Source organism: Ptychodera flava, chromosome 10, assembly GCF_041260155.1.
Source record: "Ptychodera flava strain L36383 chromosome 10, AS_Pfla_20210202, whole genome shotgun sequence".
Lineage (NCBI taxonomy): Eukaryota > Metazoa > Hemichordata > Enteropneusta > Ptychoderidae > Ptychodera > Ptychodera flava.
Window position 1 is genome coordinate 43,788,486 of NC_091937.1, and position 24,138 is coordinate 43,812,623.

At 37.8% G+C, this 24,138-nt stretch overlaps 1 protein-coding gene across 1 annotated transcript in view; it reads left to right on the forward strand.

Annotated features, from left to right (window-relative positions):
* Positions 1 to 21,171: 21,171 nt before the first annotated feature.
* Positions 21,172 to 24,138, forward strand: part of LOC139141680 (mucin-22-like) — a 33,276-nt gene continuing 30,309 nt past the window's right edge. The window contains exons 1-2 of the mRNA XM_070711264.1: positions 21,172 to 22,458; positions 22,671 to 22,779. Of these exons, the coding sequence (XP_070567365.1) occupies positions 21,172 to 22,458; positions 22,671 to 22,779 (1,396 nt within the window). The remainder of the gene's footprint in view (positions 22,459 to 22,670; positions 22,780 to 24,138) is intronic.

Here is a 24,138-nt window from a genome sequence, read left to right on the forward strand (position 1 = left end):
AGAGCCTTCAGAAATTGATTTGTAGAGCTTCACTTTGATGAGATACCAAGCAGAGAGTTTGAAACCATACTCCATCAGAGATGTGAAATACCTTTGTCTTACTGTAAAAGAATGGTTTCTGCTATGTTAGATCTGCAGGTATGTATAAGCAGTCTTGATAGTACCCAGTTATACATTACATTTCATTTACTTTTCAGTCATACCTTACTTTTCAAGAATGTCAAAATCTTGAAATATTTGGAAACAGCATCGTTCACCTTTGACCTGCATGTTTTCATCACAGACTTCACTTTGCGCATAGAAGAGCTAAGTCTTGGTGATAGTAAGTGGTGTCTGGTCATTTTTAGAACCCCACTTCCAGTCTCATGTTGTAATTTCAACTTTCTTCTGATATCAAGACTAATCCATTCATAAACTTTTTTCATGCAGAGCCATACATAATATTGATTATGAAATAGGACAGATTCTCATCAAGCAGATTTTTATACAATCCTTCATTTCAATTGAAAGTCAGATCTATCAACCATTGCAATTGGAATTTAGATACACCCATCGATGTGTATTCCTTAACCCTTTGCAGTCCAGAGCGCCCTCAAACGCCCTATGGGGGTGCGGCCAAAGCGCCCGAAAGCGCCCGAACATTCCAGACTTCCGGGTCGATTTGAAAATGCGGGAAACGTAACGGTTTTCCGTGATGAACGTATCATCATTTTCTGATGACGTACTAAGCAAATGTTAGGCTACATTTTCCCGCTCATAAATATACAGGTTGCCATTAAAAGTTTTTGCACAAAATCGATCGATGTTTTCTCAGACGCGTCGCTAAGTTTGAATTTTAAATTTTTGTTTACGTCCTGCCGTAGCGTCAACCCTCACTGAAAAATCGCGGATGTCGGTCGCTCGAATACCTAAATCATGAGAATTTTCCTTGACAATGACGAAAAGGAGGAATTTGAAGGCTTTTCAGACGTAGACACAGTGAGTGACATAGACGTTGGCGAGATCGATGCAGGGCTACGGCAAATACTCCAGTTTTAGGACTTCAAACTGTAACCGGAAGCGCCCGATATCTTGCGTGAGATCCATCATCGTCACATAGTATAAAATTTCGATCTTCCGAATTTTCTGGTCGCTGAATCTGGCCCTTAGCATCGTTTAGGTGTCGGAGCTATCCGGTAGATTATTTTTTCTGTTGATTCTGTTTTCAAAACGTAGAAACAGTGAGTGACATTGACGTAGGTGAGATCGATGCAGCGCTACGGGCAAGTACATGCTGCATGCAAACTATAACCGGAAGCGCCCGATAAATAGTGTGAGATCTCACAGGGTCGCCTCGTGGTACAAAATTTCGATCTTCTGAATTTTCTGGTCGCTGAATCTGTTTCTTATTATAGTTTAGGCATCGGAGCTCAGCTGTTAGATTATTTTTTTTGTTAATTCCGCCGCCTTTCCGTCAACAAGTTGTTGATGAAATCAACCACTACGCGACTCTGTGTCGATGGCCCGGCGCCGACGTAAACCAGTACTGGTATGAGACGAAGGTTGATGAAATGCGGGTGTTCATAGCAAAATATTTTGATCGAAATTCACACCATGCCAGATGTAAATGACTACTGGTCAACAGACGACAGATTACAAGTACCGGGGATCGCAAAAGTAATGCCAAAGAACCGATATCAGAAGTATTTTCATGTCAATGATAATGAACTCGATGTGCCCACCGGTGACCTCAACCGTGCATGATCGTACGTTCAAAGTTCGACCTCATCTTGACCTCAGACGTTCAATTTTCTTTTCCCGCAAATTACGGTCATTTCGCCAGCTGTCGATTGATTAGGCTATAATAAAATTCAAAGGCCATATGATGCAGTACATGCAAGCCAAGCCAGTCAAGTAGTATTTCAAAGTTTAGATGCTTACTTTTCCCTTAGCGGATACTGTCTGAGCTTCGATCCCCAGAATTTATTGGAAAGAAAGGCGGACGTACACGGTACAGGCGCCAAAAAGAGAACTATCGTACCCTCATTTTTTGAATTAAAGACACTTTATAAATAAATACTTTTATTTTGTTGTAAATTTGATAATTTTGTGTTCGATATTACTTTTACTTTATAATACGTTTAAAAATGATGCAAACATTTCCTCAATGTGCCATGAAATTTGCACAAGCTGGTTGATGATATATAATAATATGTACGGCAAATTCTCGTCTCTATGATGCTACAACAATTGCAAAATTAGAAAAACATTGATTTTCAAAATAACATCATGTAAAAAAAGAAGAAATACTCAAATTATGTGTTTTGTTTATTTTTATTTCATCTGGGACTTCTTACCTGAAAAGGAAAGTGTAAAACTGCGCAATAAATCGGCTGCCAGCTTCATTTGATGAGGAAAAGTGTCAAGAAATTTTCTTGAATTCCCCATAAGCAATATATCATTGGAAAGGAAATTTTATAAGCTTTAAAATAATTTCAGGTTGCTGTAGTCAGTTTTGAGCCACTTTTTACAAATTTGGAATAAACAATACACTGTTAATGATAACAGAATATTTTAATTTTTGAGTGGGGAGTTCTGGTCTCCACTGTACATTGTTATGCAAATGAGCTTGGCTGCAAAGGGTTAAGCATATTGAAACATCCCTCTATTTAGCTTGTCAACACAGCCTCTATACATGTAAAATGCACTGTTATTTACATTTGAATTCTAGTCTGGACCAGAATTCACTTGTCAACAAAAACAATGCAGTTTACACATGTACAGTCTAAGTTGACAAGCTGAATACTGTGCATCTTAATACATTTTGAGGAGAAGGACAAGAAACTGTAGTTAACATTAAAGACAAAAAGTATGAAAAAGTCATCAAAAGTTACAGCTATTGGCTGTTTAGGTCCATAATCATGACATCATTACTACTATCCACAAACTTACTTACAATGCAGTTTTACAGGTTTAAATTCTGTTTTGTCAAACAAAATAGTGGATGGTGAGCAGAAAAGAAATTTCAATTGAATTCAAAAACATAAATAGTGAAAAAATCATTAAAGTTACAGCCAATGGATCTTAAAATGGCATGCCACAAATTCAGATACTGCACCTATAGCCTCATATCCAGATTGTACTTTTGTTAACAATCTCCTCTCAGGCCTTCGACACGGTTTTCATACTGGCGTACGTGAAGCACCATGCATGTTTCGTGGTCTGTTCCATTCTCTACCTTTCTGAATCCTCCCGGGCTCGTATCACATCACATGACCCCCTGGGCCCAAGTCACCTGTCTGTTACAGAAAACTGAAGTACGGTACTGAAGTAAACAGCAAGTTATATAATACATGATGAGCAATGCAATATTGTCAGAGAGTTGCTATCCCCCCTTCCCATCACAAAAATATTTCTAAATACACAAGATTATTTTTATTCCTCTGTGAAAATTTGAAATAAAATGACAAGATCGTCTACTCTGCAACTCCATATTATGTCAATGCATATGCTACTAGTTTCTTGTTTGTCTTTTTGTACTTCCAGGCAAGAAGGAGGGGATCAGGTGTGTTTGCTGGCAAACAAGGCTATATCACTCTAAGAGATCTGTTTAGATGGGCTGAGAGATACAGAATGGCTAGCTTTGAGATAACTCAGATCTGAGGCCAGTTAGATACAGGGCAGTGGATGATGTAAGTACATGTGGATGACTAGGTTATTCAACTTTAGTGTATTTCAGAAGGAAAATAACATGGAACCGTACTAGAAATTAGGGAGAAAAAAGCTGCTGGTCAGAACGATCAACTCGGTCAGAAGAAAGAACTAGGGTTCTTTGTGGGATCTATTGGTCCTTCAGACCAAGAGTATATTGGCCTATGGGTTCAAAATTGAGTTCAAAGCCTTTCAGACCTGATGTAGATGAATACTGGTAAACAACTTGTCAGATTCCTCTTATCACAGAAACAAATAAATTGCTGTTTATTTTAAGTTTTGTATTGGTGCAAACAGCATAAGAGTTAAAAGAATGATAATTGTGCAATACACGATAACAGGATCTGACTCAGACTACAGTGCTGTGCATATCACAGTGCCCAGTAATAGAAACATCTGCTAAGCCACAGTAACAGAAACATCTGTTAAGCCATAATTGATCATGAAGATGCACTTCTAGACATACATTTTGTTTTGTTTTGTTTTAAACTCAATGATAGTAGAGATTAGCTGTTTGCAAGTAATTCGCCATTTTGGTGTAGGGTATCTGCCTTACATCTGAACATAATTGAACTGTCAGGGATAATATCAGAATGATTTCAAGGTGACAGGTTACTATGATAACAGCCATGTCTTGTCTTGTCTAATTGAAGATTCCCCCTGTCAGTAGAGGCACCTCTAGCTGAGTTTCAAAACGGAACATACATCACCATGCTAAAAACAGCAAGTTAAACAAGACAAACATTTACATACAACAAAAAGTTTAAAAAGCTGGCATGCAGCAAAAAACAGTCCTCCAGTCTTCACGGGGGTTTGGTCGCCACATTAGAGTGTTCGTTGATAAGTAGTAATCTTTTATGGTGCAGGCTATATGATAATAGACGGGACTGCAGCTCAAAAGCTGGAACACAGTCAATGTGGCCGCCTTTATGACTAATATAGCAGGCTGGATTAATAAACAGTTCAGACAGTCTTTCTTTAGAGTACCTGGCTGAAGCAATTATTGTATTACAGTTGAAACAAATAGAATTCTGTAGTTGTATGAAATATCTTCTGCGCACATCATCAAGGACCGGACACATAGCTACAAAGTGACATCTATCTTCGGGTCCTTGTTGACATAACGTACATGTCGGATCCACAGCATATTGATTGAAAGCTGTCCTATTTGCTTGTAAAATATAAGTACCGGTGAGTACACGAAGACGGACTCCCAATTGTCTATAAATGTCTCGGACACTGGTTGAATAGATGAAATTGACGGATTGGTTTTTGTACTGCCGAGTGGTTTTAGGGTAGGGTTAGGGTTAGGGTAGGGTTAGGGTTAGGGTTAGGGTTAGGGTTAGGGTTAGGGTTAGGGTTAGGGTTAGGGTTAGGGTTAGGGTTAGGGTTAGGGTTAGGGTTAGGGTTAGGGTTAGGGTTAGGGTTAGGGTTAGGGTTAGGGTTAGGGTTAGGGTTAGGGTTAGGGTTAGGGTTAGGGTTAGGGTTAGGGTTAGGTTAGGGTTAGGGTTAGGGTTAGGGTTAGGGTTAGGGTTAGGGTTAGGGTTAGGGTTAGGGTTAGGGTTAGGGTTGGGTTAGGGTTAGGGTTAGGGTTAGGGTTAGGGTTAGGGTTAGGGTTAGGGTTAGGGTTAGGGTTAGGGTTAGGGTTAGGGTTAGGGTTAGGGTTTAGGGTTAGGGTTAGGGTTAGGGTTAGGGTTAGGGTTAGGGTTAGGGTTAGGGTTAGGGTTAGGGTTAGGGTTAGGGTTAGGGTTAGGGTTAGGGTTAGGGTTAGGGTTAGGGTTAGGGTTAGGGTTAGGGTTAGGGTTAGGGTTAGGGTTAGGGTTAGGGTTAGGGTTAGGGTTAGGGTTAGGGTTAGGTTAGGGTTAGGGTTAGGGTTAGGGTTAGGGTTAGGGTTAGGGTTAGGGTTAGGGTTAGGGTTAGGGTTAGGGTTAGGGTTAGGGTTAGGGTTAGGGTTAGGGTTAGGGTTAGGGTTAGGGTTAGGGTTAGGGTTAGGGTTAGGGTTAGGGTTAGGGTTAGGGTTAGGGTTAGGGTTAGGGTTAGGGTTAGGGTTAGGGTTAGGGTTAGGGTTAGGGTTAGGGTTAGGGTTAGGGTTAGGGTTAGGGTTAGGGTTAGGGTTAGGGTTAGGGTTAGGGTAGGGTTAGGGTTAGGGTTAGGGTTAGGGTTAGGGTTAGGGTTAGGGTTAGGGTTAGGGTTAGGGTTAGGGTTAGGGTTAGGGTTAGGGTTAGGGTTAGGGTTAGGGTTAGGGTTAGGGTTAGGGTTAGGGTTAGAAGTCTGCGGTATTTTTTTTACCTGAGTGGTCCTTTATGTTACCTGATGGTCCCAAGTGTTACCCGAGTGGTCCCAAGTGTTACCCGACTGGTCCTAAGTGTTACTTGGAGTGGTCCTTAGTGTTACCTGAGGCTTTTTCAAAAACATGTTTTGCACTATTATTTTGTTGTTTATGATCTTTTAAACTGAGCATTTGCATAATAATAGAGTTTATTTTTCCGCACTCTGCAAAAGTAAAATTTGCTCGGAATTCGAACTAGAAGTACTTTTTTCGATTTTTTTTATTTTCTCATCGGTCCTTTTTGTTACTCAAAGATTCGACCCTATTTATGTTTTTTGGTCTATTTTGAGAACGATCAAAGAGTTTTCAATTTCCATACCTACGATTGTTAGTTTTTGTCTGCTCTATCCTAAAATACTTGATTTTTGCAAAACCACCTAAAATTACTAAAGTTATTACAAATTTTCTCTGCAATAGGATTTGTGTGGGACATCGCCCCCACACGAAATTCTTTCGTTTTTATTTTTGTTTAAGCTAATAAAATCATAATTAACATTTTTATTTCAATTTTTTTGCGGAAACATCCCAAGAATCAAGTATTCTTCCTGCTTACAAAGACCGGCTGCAGAAAGACGCTTCCATCATAGAGATCTGAGTTTTTCACATTTTCGGTTTTATTGAAGACAAACTTTGACCTTTGCGTCCAAATTTTTTAGGATATCTTATAAATTGGTAGTTAAGGTGTTTTGTGGAATTTGAACAAGATACAAGTTCAGAAAAGTCATTGAAAACCCTACCCTAAATCCCTAAAATTAGGGTTAGGGTTTCTAACTTCCCGGTTTCCGATTGAACTCAAAATAACTTAATCAGATTGTCCTGACGCTAACTAACGTCAGTGGTGTAAAAAAACCATGGAATTCTGACGTTTTATACAAGTTTTTTGTAAAAATATATGAAAAAAATGACTCATATTGAGCCTGCACCGGTTTCTGTGAACTTTGACCTCTGACCTCAAAATTTGCATATGTTGTACATAATTACCATAGCAACAAGTGCTGCAATTTGGTTGACCTCCTAAGTCATTAAGGTTAACTTTGGACACAAACCTGAAAACACAACAAATTTTGCCCGAAAATTCGTGCACTTGTTAGGACACCAAAATTCAAGGTTCTGAAAATTCAACTTTGCATGACGGGAATGAACCAAAATTTGCTCAGTGAACTTTAATTGATACAATTTAGAGACGACGATTAAAATTTTGACTAAAATCGATCTACAAATGTAAGTTTGGTAGTACTAATTTGACAAAGTTCCGTGTTCTGTACTTTTTTCGATCTTTGACCTTTGACCTCCAAATTTGCATATTGTAAACAACAATTACTAAGTTGTCATTTTGTAAGTTTTCATTGAAATATCTTATCGTTCACGTGAACTGTGAACCTAACCCTAACAGGTAGTCAAATCACACTATCAAATTGGGGCATGTTTTCACATACCTAAATCCAAGCGACAGCCATTTTGACTTTGCATGATGGGAATGAGTTCTAACTTGTGCAGTGGCTTTATATGAATATGATAAATTAGATTTGTGTGAAAAAAATTTAAAAATCGATAGTAAAATATAAGTTCTACACGTAAAAATACCTGCATGTTTCACGTATGGCAGTTTCATTGACCTTTGACCTTTGACCTAGATTTTTAAATATTACATGTGTAATTTATCTGGCTACTATGTATACAAGTTTTGTGGCGATACTACTCATATTTGATTTTTGGCAGCCATAAACTCAACACTATACCGAAATTTCAATGAAAGTCCCTTTACCTTCGAAAATTAAGGGTTAGGTGTTTCCACTTAATATTATGGGATATATCTGAAAATGACAGGAAATGTAAGTTTAGACGTCCGGAAGGTCATATTGGTGGAAAAAGTTCGAACTTGAACATTAAGGTACTATAAAGTCCTCGCAAAGTCACATGTATGCTAGACTTGTTGACCTTTGACCTTGACCTCCATTTTTTTGGTAAGGTCGGTAGAATTTTTTTATATTTTTAGTGAAAGTTTTGAAGCTTTGGCATAACGCTAACATGAAAAACTAGGCCAAATTAAATTTTTGCCAAAGAGGTTAGGGTTATTATGCAAATTAGGTGATTCTTTCGTTTTATCCTATGTTAACCTATGGAACAAATATAGGTAAATTTGCGACCACTACAAACACACTAAATAGACTTCGATCTTCAAATTTCAACATGTTATGACAAGGCCAACATCTCTGCCTCAACATATTGAAGAACTGAGGTTATAGTTGTACAAACAAATAAACAGCAGTTGAACAAACAAAGCACTGTCAAAGCGATTTTCTCGTTTTTTCGCCGTGTTAACCTACGGGATAAAAATGTCGGATTTTAGCTAAGTTTGCGACTATTACAAACACTTCATATTTTCACTTTAAATGATGGGAGAGTGCTGAAAATGACAGGATCTGCTCATCTCTATGTAATTTAAAGAATACAAGTGCAAAAATCTAGAAATTCGAAGATTTTGTATAAGTCCGACATTACTATATTTTTTTGTCGGGTCAACCTGGTATGACCTTGAACTTTGACCTTTTTGCGTCGGACGTTTATTAATTATCAAGATCTGTATTCTCTCAACTTGTCATGAAAGTTTCGATGTCCTGCTATAACGGGAAGGGTAAAAAATCTACTTGCAACCAATGCTATGTCACCCCACTTGTGATTCTTTCGTTTTTATCCTATGTTAAACCTATGGGGCGAAAAGTCGGGTTTAGGAAAGTTTAAGGCTAGAGGACGACCACCAAAAACCTACTAAATGGCGTTCAATCTTCAAAGTGCAACCTGTTTATAAAGACCGACATCTTTACTATAACATATGAAAGATTCAGGGTTATAAATAAACAAATAAACATACTAAAGGGGAACAAACAAAGCAATGTCCAAGTAATTTTTCCATTTTTTTGCCATGTAATCCTATGGGGGAAAAATGTCGGATTTTTAGATAAGTTTGGGACCATTATTTACGTACTTAAAGTGGTTCAATTTTATAAGTGCACCCTTTTTTGTATAGACCAAGATCTCTGTTATAACATATTGACGATTTAAAGTCAAATCTGTAAAAATAAACAAATGGGCGTGGCACAAACAAAGTCCAATGGAAATGGGCTACATGTGGTCCAATGCAATAAATAAGGTATTTTGTATATAAAGTTTGAAAAATCATTTGACACACTTAACATTGTCCAATTTTAAATGTGTTTTCAGTTTTACAAAGGATTTTATCCGTACTTTATTGTAAATAATTTTCAAGCTCACTAATAAACAAGTAAACAAACAGGCGTGGCATAAACAAAGTCAGATAAACAAAAAAAGTCGAATCTTAACCAAAGTTTGTACCGGTATTTGAAACACTTAACATAAAAATATTTCAAACGTGGTTCTTGTTTCACAAAGACCAACATCTCTGCTATAGCATGTTAAAATTACGAGATGCAAACTGTACACAATAGCAAACAGCGGTTGTCGCAAAGTTTCTACTAAAATCGGTTGTGACTCAGCCTCAGGAAGCAAAAAATGGGTCAGGGTATGCTATCTTTAGGAGGTGAGGGTTAAAACTGGATGTACGTTAATTGAAAATTGGTAACCAGCTTAAGAATTGCAATAGAAGGGTCTATAATTTGCTGAGATATCAAAGTCAAAACTGCACAAATACACAAACAGGAGTGGTCTAAAGAAAGGTGACTAAACAAAGTGTATTCTACGGTCAATGCAAAAATCTGGTTTTTTGAACAAAAGTTTGCAACATTAGTTGACATACTTACTATGCTTCAATTTCTTAAGTGTTTCCTGTTTTACAAAGACAAATGTCTTGGCTATAAAATATTGAAGAACCAAAATAAAATATGCAAAAACAAACAAATGGGCGTGGTCCAAACAAAGTGCAGTCAACACGGTTTAAGTGTCATCACGTTCCAAAAGCTGACGTTTTTCATGTAAAGTTTGTCACACTGTTTGACAAACTTAACATGTATTAATCTTAAAAATGTTTACTATTTTCAAAAGACCGTAAACACACAAATAACATACCCGAGAGTCAAATTCAGAAATAAACAAACAAACAAACAGCAGCGTCTCAAACTTAGCCAAGAAAACGTGTTTTTTCGACTTTTCTTGCAAAAATCTTCTATTTCTTTTGAAACGATCTTATACGTACTTAAAATAGTCCGATTTCAAAAATGTTTCCTGTTTTGAATAGCCCAATAAACGTGCTATAACCTGCAGAAAATATGAATAAAAAACTGTACAACAAAGGAAACAGTTGTGTCACAAAATAAGTAGTTAAAACAATGGTGACTTAGACTCAATGCATGAAAAAGTAGTGTTTGGGTATTCTATATTTAGGAGCTAAATGCACCCACTTCCGGTGCAATGATTTCAAAGCAGTAACCACTTTTAGAAAGATAAGTATCAATTTGATAATATACTAGAACATCAAAGACAAAACTCAACAAATAAACAAACAACACTGCCATAAACAACGCAAAATATGCTGAGCGTATTCCAATTGACATAGAAAGTCTTGACTATTTGACCCATTTACCATCGCTTGATTTAATGAGCGATACTTGTTTTGAACAAACCAATATCTCTGCTATATCACATAGAAGAACCGTTGTCATAACTGTGCAAATAAGTAAACAAGGGAGGCACAAACAAGGCACTGTTTGCTTCAGATTTTAGCATGCAATGTCTATGGGTAACATAGAGGACCACTTCAGGTAACATAAAGGACCACTCAATGTAAGTCTATGGGTAACATAGAGGACCATTCAGGTAACATAGAGGACCACTTGAGGTAACGTAAAGGACCACTCCAGGTAACATAGAGGACCACTTGGTCCTCTATGTTACCTGGAGTGGTCCTTCTATGTTACCTGGAGTGGTCCTCTATGTTACCTAACTGGTCCTCTATGTTACCCATAGACTTACATTGAGTGGTCCTCTATGTTACCTGGAGTGGTCCTCTACGTTACTTCACTGGTCCCTTGTGTTACCCATAGACATTCATTGCAAATGAAAATTCGTGCACTTGTTAGGACACCAAAATTCAAGGTTCTGAAAATTCAACTTTGCATGACGGGAATAACTCAAAATTTGCTCAGTGAACTTCAATTGATACAATTTTGAGACGAAGATTAAAATTTTGACTAAAATCGATGTACAAATGTAAGTTTCGTAGTACTAATTTGACAAAGTTCCGTGTTCTGTACTTTTTTGATATTTGACCTTTGACCTCCAAATTTGCATATTGTAAACAACAATTACTAAGTTGTCATTTGTTACTTTTCATTGAAATATCTTATCGTTCACGTGAACTGTGAACCTAACCCTAACAGGTAGTCAAATCACACTATCAAATTCGGGCATGTTTTCACATACCTAAGTTCAAGCGACAGCCATTTTAACTTTGCATGATGGGAATGAGTTCTAACTTGTGCAGTGGCTTTATATGAATATGATAAATTAGATTTATGTGAAATAAATCTAAAAATCGATAGTAAAATATAAGTTCTACACGTAGAAATACTTGCATGTTTCACGTATGGAAGTTTCATTGACCTTTGACCTTTGACCCAGATTTTTTAATATCTCATTTGTAATTAATCTGGCTACTATGTATACAAGTTTTGTTGCGATACTACTCTTATTTGATTTTTTGCAGCCATAAACTCAACACTATACCGAAATTTCAATGAAAGTCCCTTTACCTTCGAAAATTAAGGGTTAGGTGTTTCCACTTAATATTATGGGATATATCTGAAAATGATAGGAAATGTAAGTTTAGACGTCCGGAAGGTCATATTGGTGGAAAAAATTCGAACTTGAACATTAAGGTACTATAAAGTCCTCGCAAAGTCACATGTATGCTAGACTTGTTGACCTTTGACCTTTGACCTCAATTTTTTTGTGGTAAGGTCGGTAGAATTTTTTTATTTTTAGTGAAAGTTTTGAAGCTTTGGTATAACGCTAACATGAAAAACTACATACATACATACATACACACATACATACATACATACATACATACATACATACATACATACATACATACATACATACATACATACATACATACATACATAAATATATACATACATACATACATACATACATACATACATACATACATACATACATACATACATACATACATACATACATACATACATACATACATACATACATACATACATACATACATACATACATACATACATACATACATACATACATACATACATACATACATACATACATACATACATACACACACACACATACATACTACATACATACATACATATTACACACATACTTACATACATACATACATACATACATACATAGAGACAGACAGACAGACAGACAGACAGACAGACAGACAGACAGACAGACATACATACATACATACATACATACATACATACATACATACATACATACATACATACATACATACATACATACATACATACATACATACATACATACATACATACATACATACATACATACATACATACATACATACATACATACATACATACATACATAGACACACATACATACATACCTACATACATACATACATTCATACATACATACGCACACACACACTGCTGCGCAAATAAACAAACAACAGCGGTACAAAGTAATGTCCGCATGGTACTTATTGTTTCATGTGAAAATACAACACCTTTTCTGTATGAGTTTACGATATTGTTTGACACACTTTACGTCATCTTATTTTCATAATTTTTATTGATTTAGACAGAACAATTATAACACTACATTAAATTTAAAAATACAAAATACAAAATAATCAAAGTCAACGCTGGTCTTAAACAGTTGTTTTTCCGAGGGCCACAGTAACTGGTTCCTGGTCAGTCATAGAAATCTGTGGGAAATCATAAATACAAATATATTAACCACAATACATACATACATACATACATACATACATACATACATACATACATACATACATACATACATACATACATACATACATACATACATACATACATACATACATTAGAATAATACAAAACAATACAAACTCAAATGTTTCAAACCAGTAAAATATCACCTACCCGGAAACACTAAATAGGCATGAAAGTCTATACCATTGTGCCATGACCAATATAATACTTCAGCAAATGTCTCCATGTTGAAAAACAGAATAACTGAGTTCATTTCCAAAACATCTCCATCAATAGTCTGGATGAATTCCAGTACATTTGCCAAGTCTTCCACGTCTACATGAATCATTCCGACAGGAAAGTCTCCCATTTTGGTTCACAACGCTTGAATGACATACAGAATACAAATGCAAAATTATAAGATATGTTATAACATGAACATCAAAGAACATGAACATTATAAGATTTTATAGCAAGCTGTAAAATTCAATAAAGATTGAGAAAGATAAAAAAAACGTAAGAAATAGTAGCTTTAGTACTTTTTAGTTACAGGTAATGTTTGATGTGTATTTAAGGTTGTGTACAAGCAAACTGTCATATATTTTAATATGCAATCGCAAGATGGCGGTTTCAAAACGAGCCTATATATAAAAAGCAATATTAGAACTCTTACTACAGTTTTGTCTTTCTTCTCTTACCCAGGATACATTGCATCTGTAAGAGCCTTTTTGATATGATACGATATGGTCCAGTCAATCTAAGCCAAAAAAGGGGTCAACCTAGGACTAATTGCAACAGAAATTATTTCTTCACTATGCATTTTGGAAAGGTCTTAGAAATAACATACTAAAAGTATAATAAAATCTAAGGGATGCAACAGTGCCTAATTTGCATAAATGTAAAGGGGTCATGGGTATAAAATTGTAGCTGATAGATGGTTACTACTTAAAATATGTGGCTAAACATAATTTTGATACAGTTTTTTTAGCTTGTTTACCTCGTTTTGGATGTTGATGGACATATTTTGTCGTCATAGAAATATTCCTCATTTGCATAAATCCAATATGGCCGCCACAACACTTAACTTTTCTTTGTTTTTCTCTAATTAATAACTATGTTTAAGCTACTATAAGTGCACCCTGTTTTAGAAAGACGTAGATCTCTGCTATAACATATTGACGATTTAAAGTCAAATATGTAAAAATAAACAAATGGGCGTGGCCCAAACAAAGTCCAGTGGAAATGGTCATATTCAATAACCAAGGAATTTTGCACATATAAGTTTGAAAAATCATTTGACACACTTAACATTGTCCAATTTAAAAGTGTTTTCAGTTTTACAAATGATGTGATCTATACCTTACTCTACATAAGATTCAAGCTCACCAACAAACAAAAAAACAAACAGGAGTGGTCTAAAGAAAGGCGAGTAAACAAAGTGTATTCTACGGTCAACGCAAAATCTCGCTTTTTTAACCAAAGTTTGCAACACTAATTGACATACTTATCATGCTTAATTTTTCAAGTGTTTCCTGTTTTGCAAAGTCAAATGTCTTGGCCATAATATATTGAAGAACCAAAACAAAATATGCAAAAATAAACAAATGGGCGTGGCATAAACAAAGTCTTGTGGAAATGGCCTACATGTGGTCAAATGCGAAAACCAAGTTTTAACACACCTAAATTTAAGCGACAGCCATTTTGATTTTGCATGATGGGAATGAGTTGTAACTTGTGCAGTGTCTTTATATGAATATGTTTAAATAGATTTAGGTGGAAAAAAAATACAAAATCGATAGCAAAATATAAGTTCTCTGCGTAGGTAAATTTGAATGTTTAACGAATGGCAGTTTCATTGACCTTTGACCTTTGGCATAGATTTGTTTATACAACATGTGTAATATATTTGACTTTTACATGTAGAAGTTTTGTTGCGATAATCATCACGTTTGCTAAACTGCAGGCATAAACTCAACACAATACCGAAATTTTAATGAAAGTGGCTTTACCATCGAAACTTAAGGGTTTGGTGTTTCCACTTAATATTATGGGATATATCTGAAAATAGCAGGAAATGTAAGTTTAGACGTTTGAAAGGTCATATTGGTGGATAAAATCAGAAATTGAACTTTAAGGCACTATAAAATCTTTCCAAAGTCACATATATGATAGACTTTATGAACTTTGACCTTTGACCTTTATTTTTTTTCCTGGGGTTTATAATATCATTATATAACTTGAGTGTAAGTTTTATAGCTTTGTCGTATCCCTAACATGAAAAACAATGCCGAATTTTAAACCTTGCCAGAAAGGTTAGTGTCATTATGCAAGTTAGATGATTCTTTCGTTTTATCCTATGTTAACCTATGGAGCAAAAATCCGTAAATTTGCGACTATTACAAACACTTCATATTTCATTTAAAATAATGTGAGAGTGCTGTAAATGACAGGATTTGCTCATCTATATGTAATTTAAAGAATACAAATGCAAAAAACTAGATATTCGAAGATTTTGTATAAGTCCGACATTACTATATATTAATGTCGAGTCAACCCGGTATGACCTTGACCTTTGACCTTTTGCGTCGGACTTTTATCAATTTTCAAGATTAGTAATCTGTCATATAGTCATAAAAGTTTCGCTGTCCTGCTATAACGGAAGGAGTAAAAAATCTACTTGCAACCAATGCAATGTCACCCCGCTTGTGATCTTTTTTTAATCCTATGTTATGCTATGGGGCGAAAAGTCGGGATTTTCATGTAACTTTAAAACGTAAACAAACATACTTATTATTACCTGGTCTTCAAAATGCAACCTGTTTTGCAAAGGCCTACTTCTCTGCTATAATATATTGAAGAACTAAGTTTGTATCTTTATAAACAAAGAAACAGGCGTGGCACAAGCAAAGCACTGTTTCAATGGGAGCATGGCGCTAGGCGCTATTTTTTGAAATAATGATATGCAAAAAGCCAAAATTCAAGGAAACAATTGAAATTAAGTGAAATTTTAAAATTTAACTTCATAGAAGTTTGTAAACATTAAAATAAAATAGTTGCCATCGTTAATTTTGACAATGACTCACAAGTACGCCTGCAAATATCATATTTGTAATCGCAATGCATCGTGGGGGTTTCTGTAACCCTTATAAACGTTGTAATATTACCGAATATATATAGGCGCTTTCTATAATTGTCATCTTCTACCTAAAATAATGGGTTAACTCTTTAACCTCTCTCTCTTGGTCAAAGCGACCAAGTTCCAAGGGAGAGAGAATTGAGTTGATGACCTTTTCGGGTGCCGAGATGCCAGAGGCTCAGAGCATCCAACTTTTAAGAAAGAGAAGAATAGATATTTACACACACACACACACACATATATTATGCATATAACTATGTGTGTGTTAAGAGACACAGAAAGAGTAGTAGACGTAGACAGAAAAAAAAGATATCGTTTGAGTTAAAGATCTTTCTTTCAAAAGTTTTGTTATGTTTTCGAAATCAATAAAAATTGGTGCTGTCCAATAGGTGGCCTTTCTAAGTAACTGGAGATATTCGAAACTCAGCACTTGGATTGGCTATCTGTTGACACATGCACAGTAATCAACGAACAAGGGAAATTTCAACGGCTGCAAAAAGAAAGGACATTCTCGTTTAAAGTTTGCAATGCGTTGTGAGGAAATAAAGGTAAGTGTATGTACTTTAGGTAAGTATTAGATTTTATGATTTTTATCCTCTCTTTCTGAAACCTATAACAGATTACAAGTAAGTTCGGGTTTTCAGATAACCTCGGGTCAACCAGGTATGACCTGACCTTTGACCTTTTGCGTCGGACTTTTATCAGTTTTCAAGATTAGTATTCTGTCATATAGTCATAAAAATTTTGCTGTCCTGCTATAACGGTAAGGGTAAAAAACCTACTTGCAACCAATGCAAGGTCTCCCACTTGTGATTCTTTCGTTTTTATCTTATGTTAACCTATAGAGCAAAAATCGGAAAATTTGCGACTATTACAAACATTCATATTTTCATTTCAAATAATGTGAGAGTGCTGTAAATGACAGGATTTGCTCATCTATATGTAATTTAAAGTATGCAAGTGCAAAAAACTAGATATTCGAAGATTTTGTATAAGTCCGACATTACTATACATAAATGTCGGGTCAAACAGGTATGACCTTGACCTTTGACCTTTTTGTGTCGGACTTTTATTAATTTTCAAGATTAGTATTCTGTCATATAGTCATAAAAGTTTCGCTGTCCTGCTATAACGGTAAGGGTAAAAAATCTACTTGCAACCAATGCAATGTCTCCCGCTTGTGATTCTTTCCTTTTTATCTTATGTTACCTATGGAGCAAAAATCGGAAAACTTGCGACTATTACAAACACTTCATATTTTCATTTCAAATAATGTGAGAGTGCTGTAAATGACAGGATTTGCTCATCTATATGTAATTTAAAGTATACAAGTGCAAAAAACTAGATATTCGAAGATTTTATACAAGTCCGACATTACTATATATAAATGTCGGGTCAACCAGGTAAGACCTTGACCTTTGACCTTTTTGCGTCGGACTTTTATCAATTTTCAAGATTAGTATTCTGTCATATAGTCATAAAAGTTTCGCTGTCCTGCTATAACGGTAAAGGTAAAAAATCTACTTGCAACCAATGCAATGTCTCCCACTTGTGATTCTTTCGTTTTTATCTTATGTTAACCTATAGAGCAAAAATCGGAAAATTTGCGACTATTACAAACACTTCATATTTTCATTTCAAATAATGGGAGAGTGCTGTAAATGACAGGATTTGCTCATCTATATGTAATTTAAAGTATACAAGTGCAAAAAACTAGATATTCGAAGATTTTTTACAAGTCCGACATTACTATACATAAATGTCGGGTCAACCAGGTATGACCTTGACCTTTGACCTTTTTGCGTCGGACTTTTATCAATTTTCAAGATTAGTATTCTGTCATATAGTCATAAAAGTTTCGTTGTCCTGCTATAACGGAAAGGGTAAAAAATCTACTTGCAACCAATGCAATGTCACCCCGCTTGTGATCTTTTTTAATCCTATGTTATGCTATGGGGCGAAAAGTCGGGATTTTCATGTAACTTTAAAACGTAAACAAACATACTTATTATTACCTGATCTTCAAATGCAACCTGTTTTGCAAAGGCCTACATCTCTGCTATAATATATTGAAGAACTAAGTTTGTATCTTTATAAACAAAGAAACAGGCGTGGTACAAGCAAAGCACTGTTTCAATGGGAGCATGGCGCTAGGCGCTATTTTTGTGAAATAATGATATGCAAAAAGCCAAAATTCGAGGAAACAATTGAAATTAAGTGAAATTTTAAAATTTAACTTCATAGAATGTTTGAAAATATTAAGATAAAAGAGTTGCCATCGTTAATTTTGACAATGACTCACAAATACGCCTGCAAATATCAAATTTGTAATCGCAATGCATCGTGGGGGTTTCTGTAACCCTTATAAAAGTTGTAATATTACCGCATATATACAGGCGCTTTCAATAGCCGCCATCTTGTACCTAAGATGGTGGTTATGCTCCTAACCTTTAACTGTCTTCTCAGCACAAGTTCGGTATATCTCACCTCCAATAATAATCCAACTGTCTTCTCAGCACAAGTTCGGTATATCTCACCTCCAATAATAATCCAACTTTTTTTAGCTCACATTTTGCTTATACGACCAACGATCAAGCATGTCTGAGAGCCCTGATTTGTTCTCTTCTGACAGTAATGAGTCTTTTGATGACTCTGTGTTAGATTCTAGCTATGTTCCTTCATCCTCCGATGAAAGTTTCGGGAGTGAAGAAGAAGGTTATGGTTTTTTTATACCAAAAGAGAAAAAAACGCTCTGGAAATGACGAACCTCAGTCCGGGCACCCTGTGTACCAGGGTCAGGGGACTGAGGGTAGTCAAACTGACAAGACTGATAACACCCAAACTAACGTTGGGGACTCACCTCAGTCCAGGCACCCTGTTTCCCAGGGTCAGGGGACTGAGGGTAGTCAAACTGACAAGACTGATAACACCCAAACTAACGTTGAGGACTCACCTCAGTCCAGGCACCCTGTGTACCAGGGTCAGGGGACTGAGGGTAGTCAAACTGACAAGACTGATAACACCCAAACTAACGTCGGGGACTCACCTCAGTCCAGGCACCCTGTGTACCAGGGTCAAGGGACTGAGGGTAGTCAAACTGACAAGACTGATAACACCCAAACTAACGTCGGGGACTCACCTCAGTCAGGCACCCTGTTTCCCAGGGTCAGGGGACTGAGGGTAGTCAAACTGACAAGACTGATAACACCCAAACTAACGTTGGGGACTCACCTCAGTCCAGGCACCCTGTTTCCCAGGGTCAGGGGACTGAGGGTAGTCAAACTGACAAGACTGATAACACCCAAACTAACGTTGGGGACTCACCTCAGTCCAGGCACCCTGTTTCCCAGGGTCAAGGGACTGAGGGTAGTCAAACTGACAAGACTGATAACACCCAAACTAACGTTGGGAACTCACCTCAGTCCAGGCCAACTCATTCCAAAGTAAGACAAGTTTGCAAAACAGCAAAACGAAAAAGAGGTATCCCAAAAACCACCAAGGGAAAAAAGAAACAAACTGATCTGCCCTGATTGTAAGTTGACAGTGTTTAACCTAAAGAGGCACTATGTGCAATGGCACAAGTTAACCGATGCTGCCGCAAGGAACAAATATGATTTGTTCAAAAAAAATCAATCAAAAGAACGTAGTGCCTCTTTAGGGCAGAGTCCAGGGTCGGGCAGGTTGTACAAAGTTTGCCCGTTTGACTTTTGTTTTTCAAAAGTCAAAAGGCTGGACCACCACCTGACCAATGTACACGGGCTAGACAGCACCAGTTCAAGATATCAAAACTACCTCGGGAAGGCTGCCCGCGATGCCAAGCAGGAGTCTTCCCTGTTAATGCAAGCAAGGGCTTGTTCTCAGACAGGGGAAAGAGAAACTGCAATGGCAGCAGATGTGGGAGGCACTCCTAACACTGAGGAGGGGCAAACAACTGAGACAAGAGTGGAGGAAATTCGAAATGTAGCGACGGTACCCAGTACTTCAGGCAAACAACTGTTTACTGGGTTTAAGGTATGGCTGATGGGGATTGATGGGGGAAAGAAAAACGAGAAAACTGCCAAGCAGCATAGCAGTCAGGCTGCTACGGTAGCTAAATATGTAGGAGGGGTGAGTCGCCTCGACGACAGAGCAAATGTCAGAGCTTTCTTTGAAAACAAATCAGAGACACTCGAGGCGACATCCCTCCGTTCATATTATATTCTCTCGCAACATTTTACCAGTTCATGCTTGCTGAGCACCAGGGCCTGCTGAAAAACTCTACCATCATGATGCAACAGTGTAAACGATGGGCGGGGGCCCTAAAAAAAGCTGCAAGACGCCGCCTCTCCATTTTTCAGGAGGAGCAACAGCATAAGCTGTGACACCTGCTGAATTTCTGGCGTACGAAACATGTAAGATGGCAACCACAGCCAACAAGCTGCTGGTACACTACGACACAGATGAGGGCACCGCCTGCATTCCAAAGGCAACATTTGGAATTTTAAACAGCCACTTAATGCTGCAAATAGTTTTAGATAATGCGCAGAGGACTGGCACATATGTAAATATGACCGTCGGTGACTTTCGCAGAGCAGCCAACATTGACGGCGATTACGTCATGACTGTGGGCCACCACAAAACATCTGATAGTGCTGGGCCGGCAAGAGTGGTAATTTCTACCACTCTCCATAAACAGCTCTCTATCTATGTTAACAAGATACTGCCCCGCAGCCCAGGTGGGAACAGTCCGGACAGCCCTCTATTGAGGTTGTATACTGGCTTTCCCCATGACTCTAGTACCTTTGCAAAAGTACTAAAGGCTGCCTGGCGTACCGCTGGTATCAGCGAGAAAGAGCTTTCAACAACTATTGTCAGAAAGTCTACCGTCACCCACGTCCTTGAAGGCAGGCCTGATATGGCACAGCCTCTGGCCAGCCATATGTCTCACAGTGAAAAAAACGCAACGCGCATACTATGCCCTGACTAAAGGGGTGAAAGAGTCAGCGCAAGTCGCTTCGGCAACAAAAGAGCTCAGGGCAGAACTAGTAGCCAAAGAGAAACTAGCCGACAAAAAAAAGGCAGTTGGCGCTAAAAAGATGCCTAGCTCAACTTTCTCACGACAGGACATCGAAGCTGCAGACTCGATCAGTACAGTAGCAAGCGTTATTCCTGCAAGCATCAAACATGTGCCAAATCCTCATTTTCCTCATTTTATTATTAGGCCCTACGTCGATCCCAACGAAGAGTCAAGCGACGAGGATATACACATGCTGGACTTGTCGGAAGACATACAGGAAGACGAGCAGAACAATACTGCTTGTGGCAGTATTGACGCCGGCAAGGAGGATAACATCATACAGCCTGCAGTAGGAGATGATGAAAGACAACAGATGCCAGAGTCTCAGAGCGTCCAAGTTCAAGGAGAGAGGAGTGAGTCGGTGACCACTGACGGTGACAAGATGCCAGAGTCTCAGAGCGTCCAAGTTCAAGGAGAGAGGAGTGAGTCGGTGACCACTGCCGGTGACGAGATGCCAGAGTCTCAGAGTGTCCAAGTTCAAGGAGAGAGGAGTGAGTCGGTGACCACTGCCGGTGCCGAGATGCCAGAGTCTCAGAGCGTCCAAGTTCAAGGAGAGAGGAGTGAGTCGGTGACCACTGACGGCGACAAGATGCCAGAGTCTCAGAGTGTCCAAGTTCAAGGAGAGAGGAGTGAGTCGGTGACCACTACCGGTGACAAGATGCCAGAGTCTCAGAGCGTCCAAGTTCAAGGAGAGAGGAGTGAGTCAGTGACCACTGCCGGTGCCGAGATGCCAGAGGCTCAGAGCGTCCAAGTTCAAGGAGAGAGGAGTGAGTCGGTGACCACTACCGGTGACAAGATGCCAGAGTCTCAGAGCGTCCAAGTTCAAGGAGAGAGGAGTGAGTCGGTGACCACTGCCGGTGCCGAGATGCCAGAGTCTCAGAGAGTCCAAGTTCAAGGAGAGAGGAGTGAGTCGGTGACCACTGCCGGTGCCGAGATGCCAGAGTCTCAGAGAGTCCAAGTTCAAGGAGAGAGGAGTGAGTCGGTGACCACTGCCGGTGACGAGATGCCAGAGTCTCAGAGTGTCCAAGTTCAAGGAGAGAGGAGTGAGTCGGTGACCACTGCCGGTGACAAGATGCCAGAGTCTCAGAGCGTCCAAGTTCAAAGAGAGAGGAGTGAGTCGGTGACCACTGCCGGTGACAAGATGTCAGAGTCTCAGAGCGTCCGAGTTCAAGGAGAGAGGAGTGAGTCGGTGACCACTGCCGGTGACAAGATGCCAGAGGCTCAGAGCAAGCAAGTTCCCAGGAAGAGAAGAATTCACCTTGATAGTGAAAGCGACGAGCAGAGCATCTGCAGTCAAGCAAGTCAGGTAAGTGTACTTTTTACATATTTGTGAACATATATATATATATATAGCTAATATATATATATATATATTATATATATATATATATATATATTATGTATATAAGTATATGTGTGTGTGTGTTGTTGTTTGTGTGTGTGTGTGTGTGTGTGTGTGTGTGTGTGTGTGTGTGTGTGATAACTGTCTTACTTATTTTACTTGCTGTTACCACTCAGGCTTCGAAGAAAAGCAGACGAGCTTTTAACCCATTACAGAGAAAGCTGATAGAAGAAACCTTTCACAGAGAGATCGTATTAGGGGTTATCAAGATGGCTGATGTGCAGCGTGAGCTCGAAGTGGAACACAGGGTTTTATCAAGAAATGAAGGGCTTCACAAAAAAGCAAATCATTGATCGTGTGCGTACCACCATTAGAAAGAGCCAGAAGTTATAAGTAAGAAGATATAGACGGACTGCTTGAGTTAAAAAGTTTTCTTTCAAAAGTGTTGTTATTTTTTGAAATAAATAAAAATTGGTGCTGTCCAATAGGTGGCCTTTCTAAGTAACTGGAGATATTCAAAACTCAGCACTTGGATTGGCTATCTGTTGACACATGCACAGTAATCAACGAACAAGGGAAATTTCAACGGCTGCAAAAAGAAAGAACATTCTCGTTTAAAGTTTGCAATGCGTGGTGAGGAAATAAAGGTAAGTATATGTACTTTAGGTAAGTATTAGATTTTATGATTTTATCCTCTCTTTTCTAAAGCATGGTGAGGAAATAAAGGTAAGTATGATGTACTTTAGGTAAGTGTTAGATTTTATGATTTTTATCCTCTCTTTTCTAAAGCCTGGTGAGGAAATAAAGGTAAGTATGATGTACTTTGGGTAAGTGTTAGATTTTATGATTTTTATCCTCTCTTTTCTAAAGCCTGGTGAGGAAATAAAGGTAAGTATGATGTACTTTAGGTAAGTGTTAGATTTTATGATTATTATCTTCTCTTTTCTAAAGCCTATAACAGATTACAAGTAAGTTCGGGTTTTCAGATAAGTTATGGACGGTAAGGGTAAAAAACCTACTTGCAACCAATGCAATGTCTCCCACTTGTGGTTCTTTCCTTGTCGTCCTATGTTAACCTATGGGGCGAAAAGTCGGGTTTTAGGAAAGTTTAAGGCTACAGGACGACCACCAAAAACCTACTAAATCGCGTTCAATCTTCAAAGTGCAACCTGTTTTGAAAAAGCAAACATCTCTACTATAACATATCAAAGATTCAAGGTTATAAATGAAGAAATAAACAAACTGGAGCGGAACAAACAGAGCAATGTCAAAGTAATTTTTCCATTTTTTGCCATGTAATCCTATGGGGAAAAAATGTGGGATTTTTAAGTAAGTTTCGGACCATTAGTTACGTATTTAAAGTCGTTCAATTTTATAAGTACACCCTGTTTTAGAAAGACGTAGATCTCTACTATAACATATGACGATTTAAAGTCAAATCTGTAAAAATAAACAAATGGGCGTGGCCCAAACAAAGTCCAGTGGAAATGGTCATATTCAATAACCAAGGTATTTTGCATATATAAGTTTTGAAACATCATTTGACACACTTAACGTTATTCAATTTTAAAAGTGTTTTCAGTTTTACAAAGCATTTAATTCATATTTTACTATACAAAAGATCAAGCTCACCAATAAACAAGT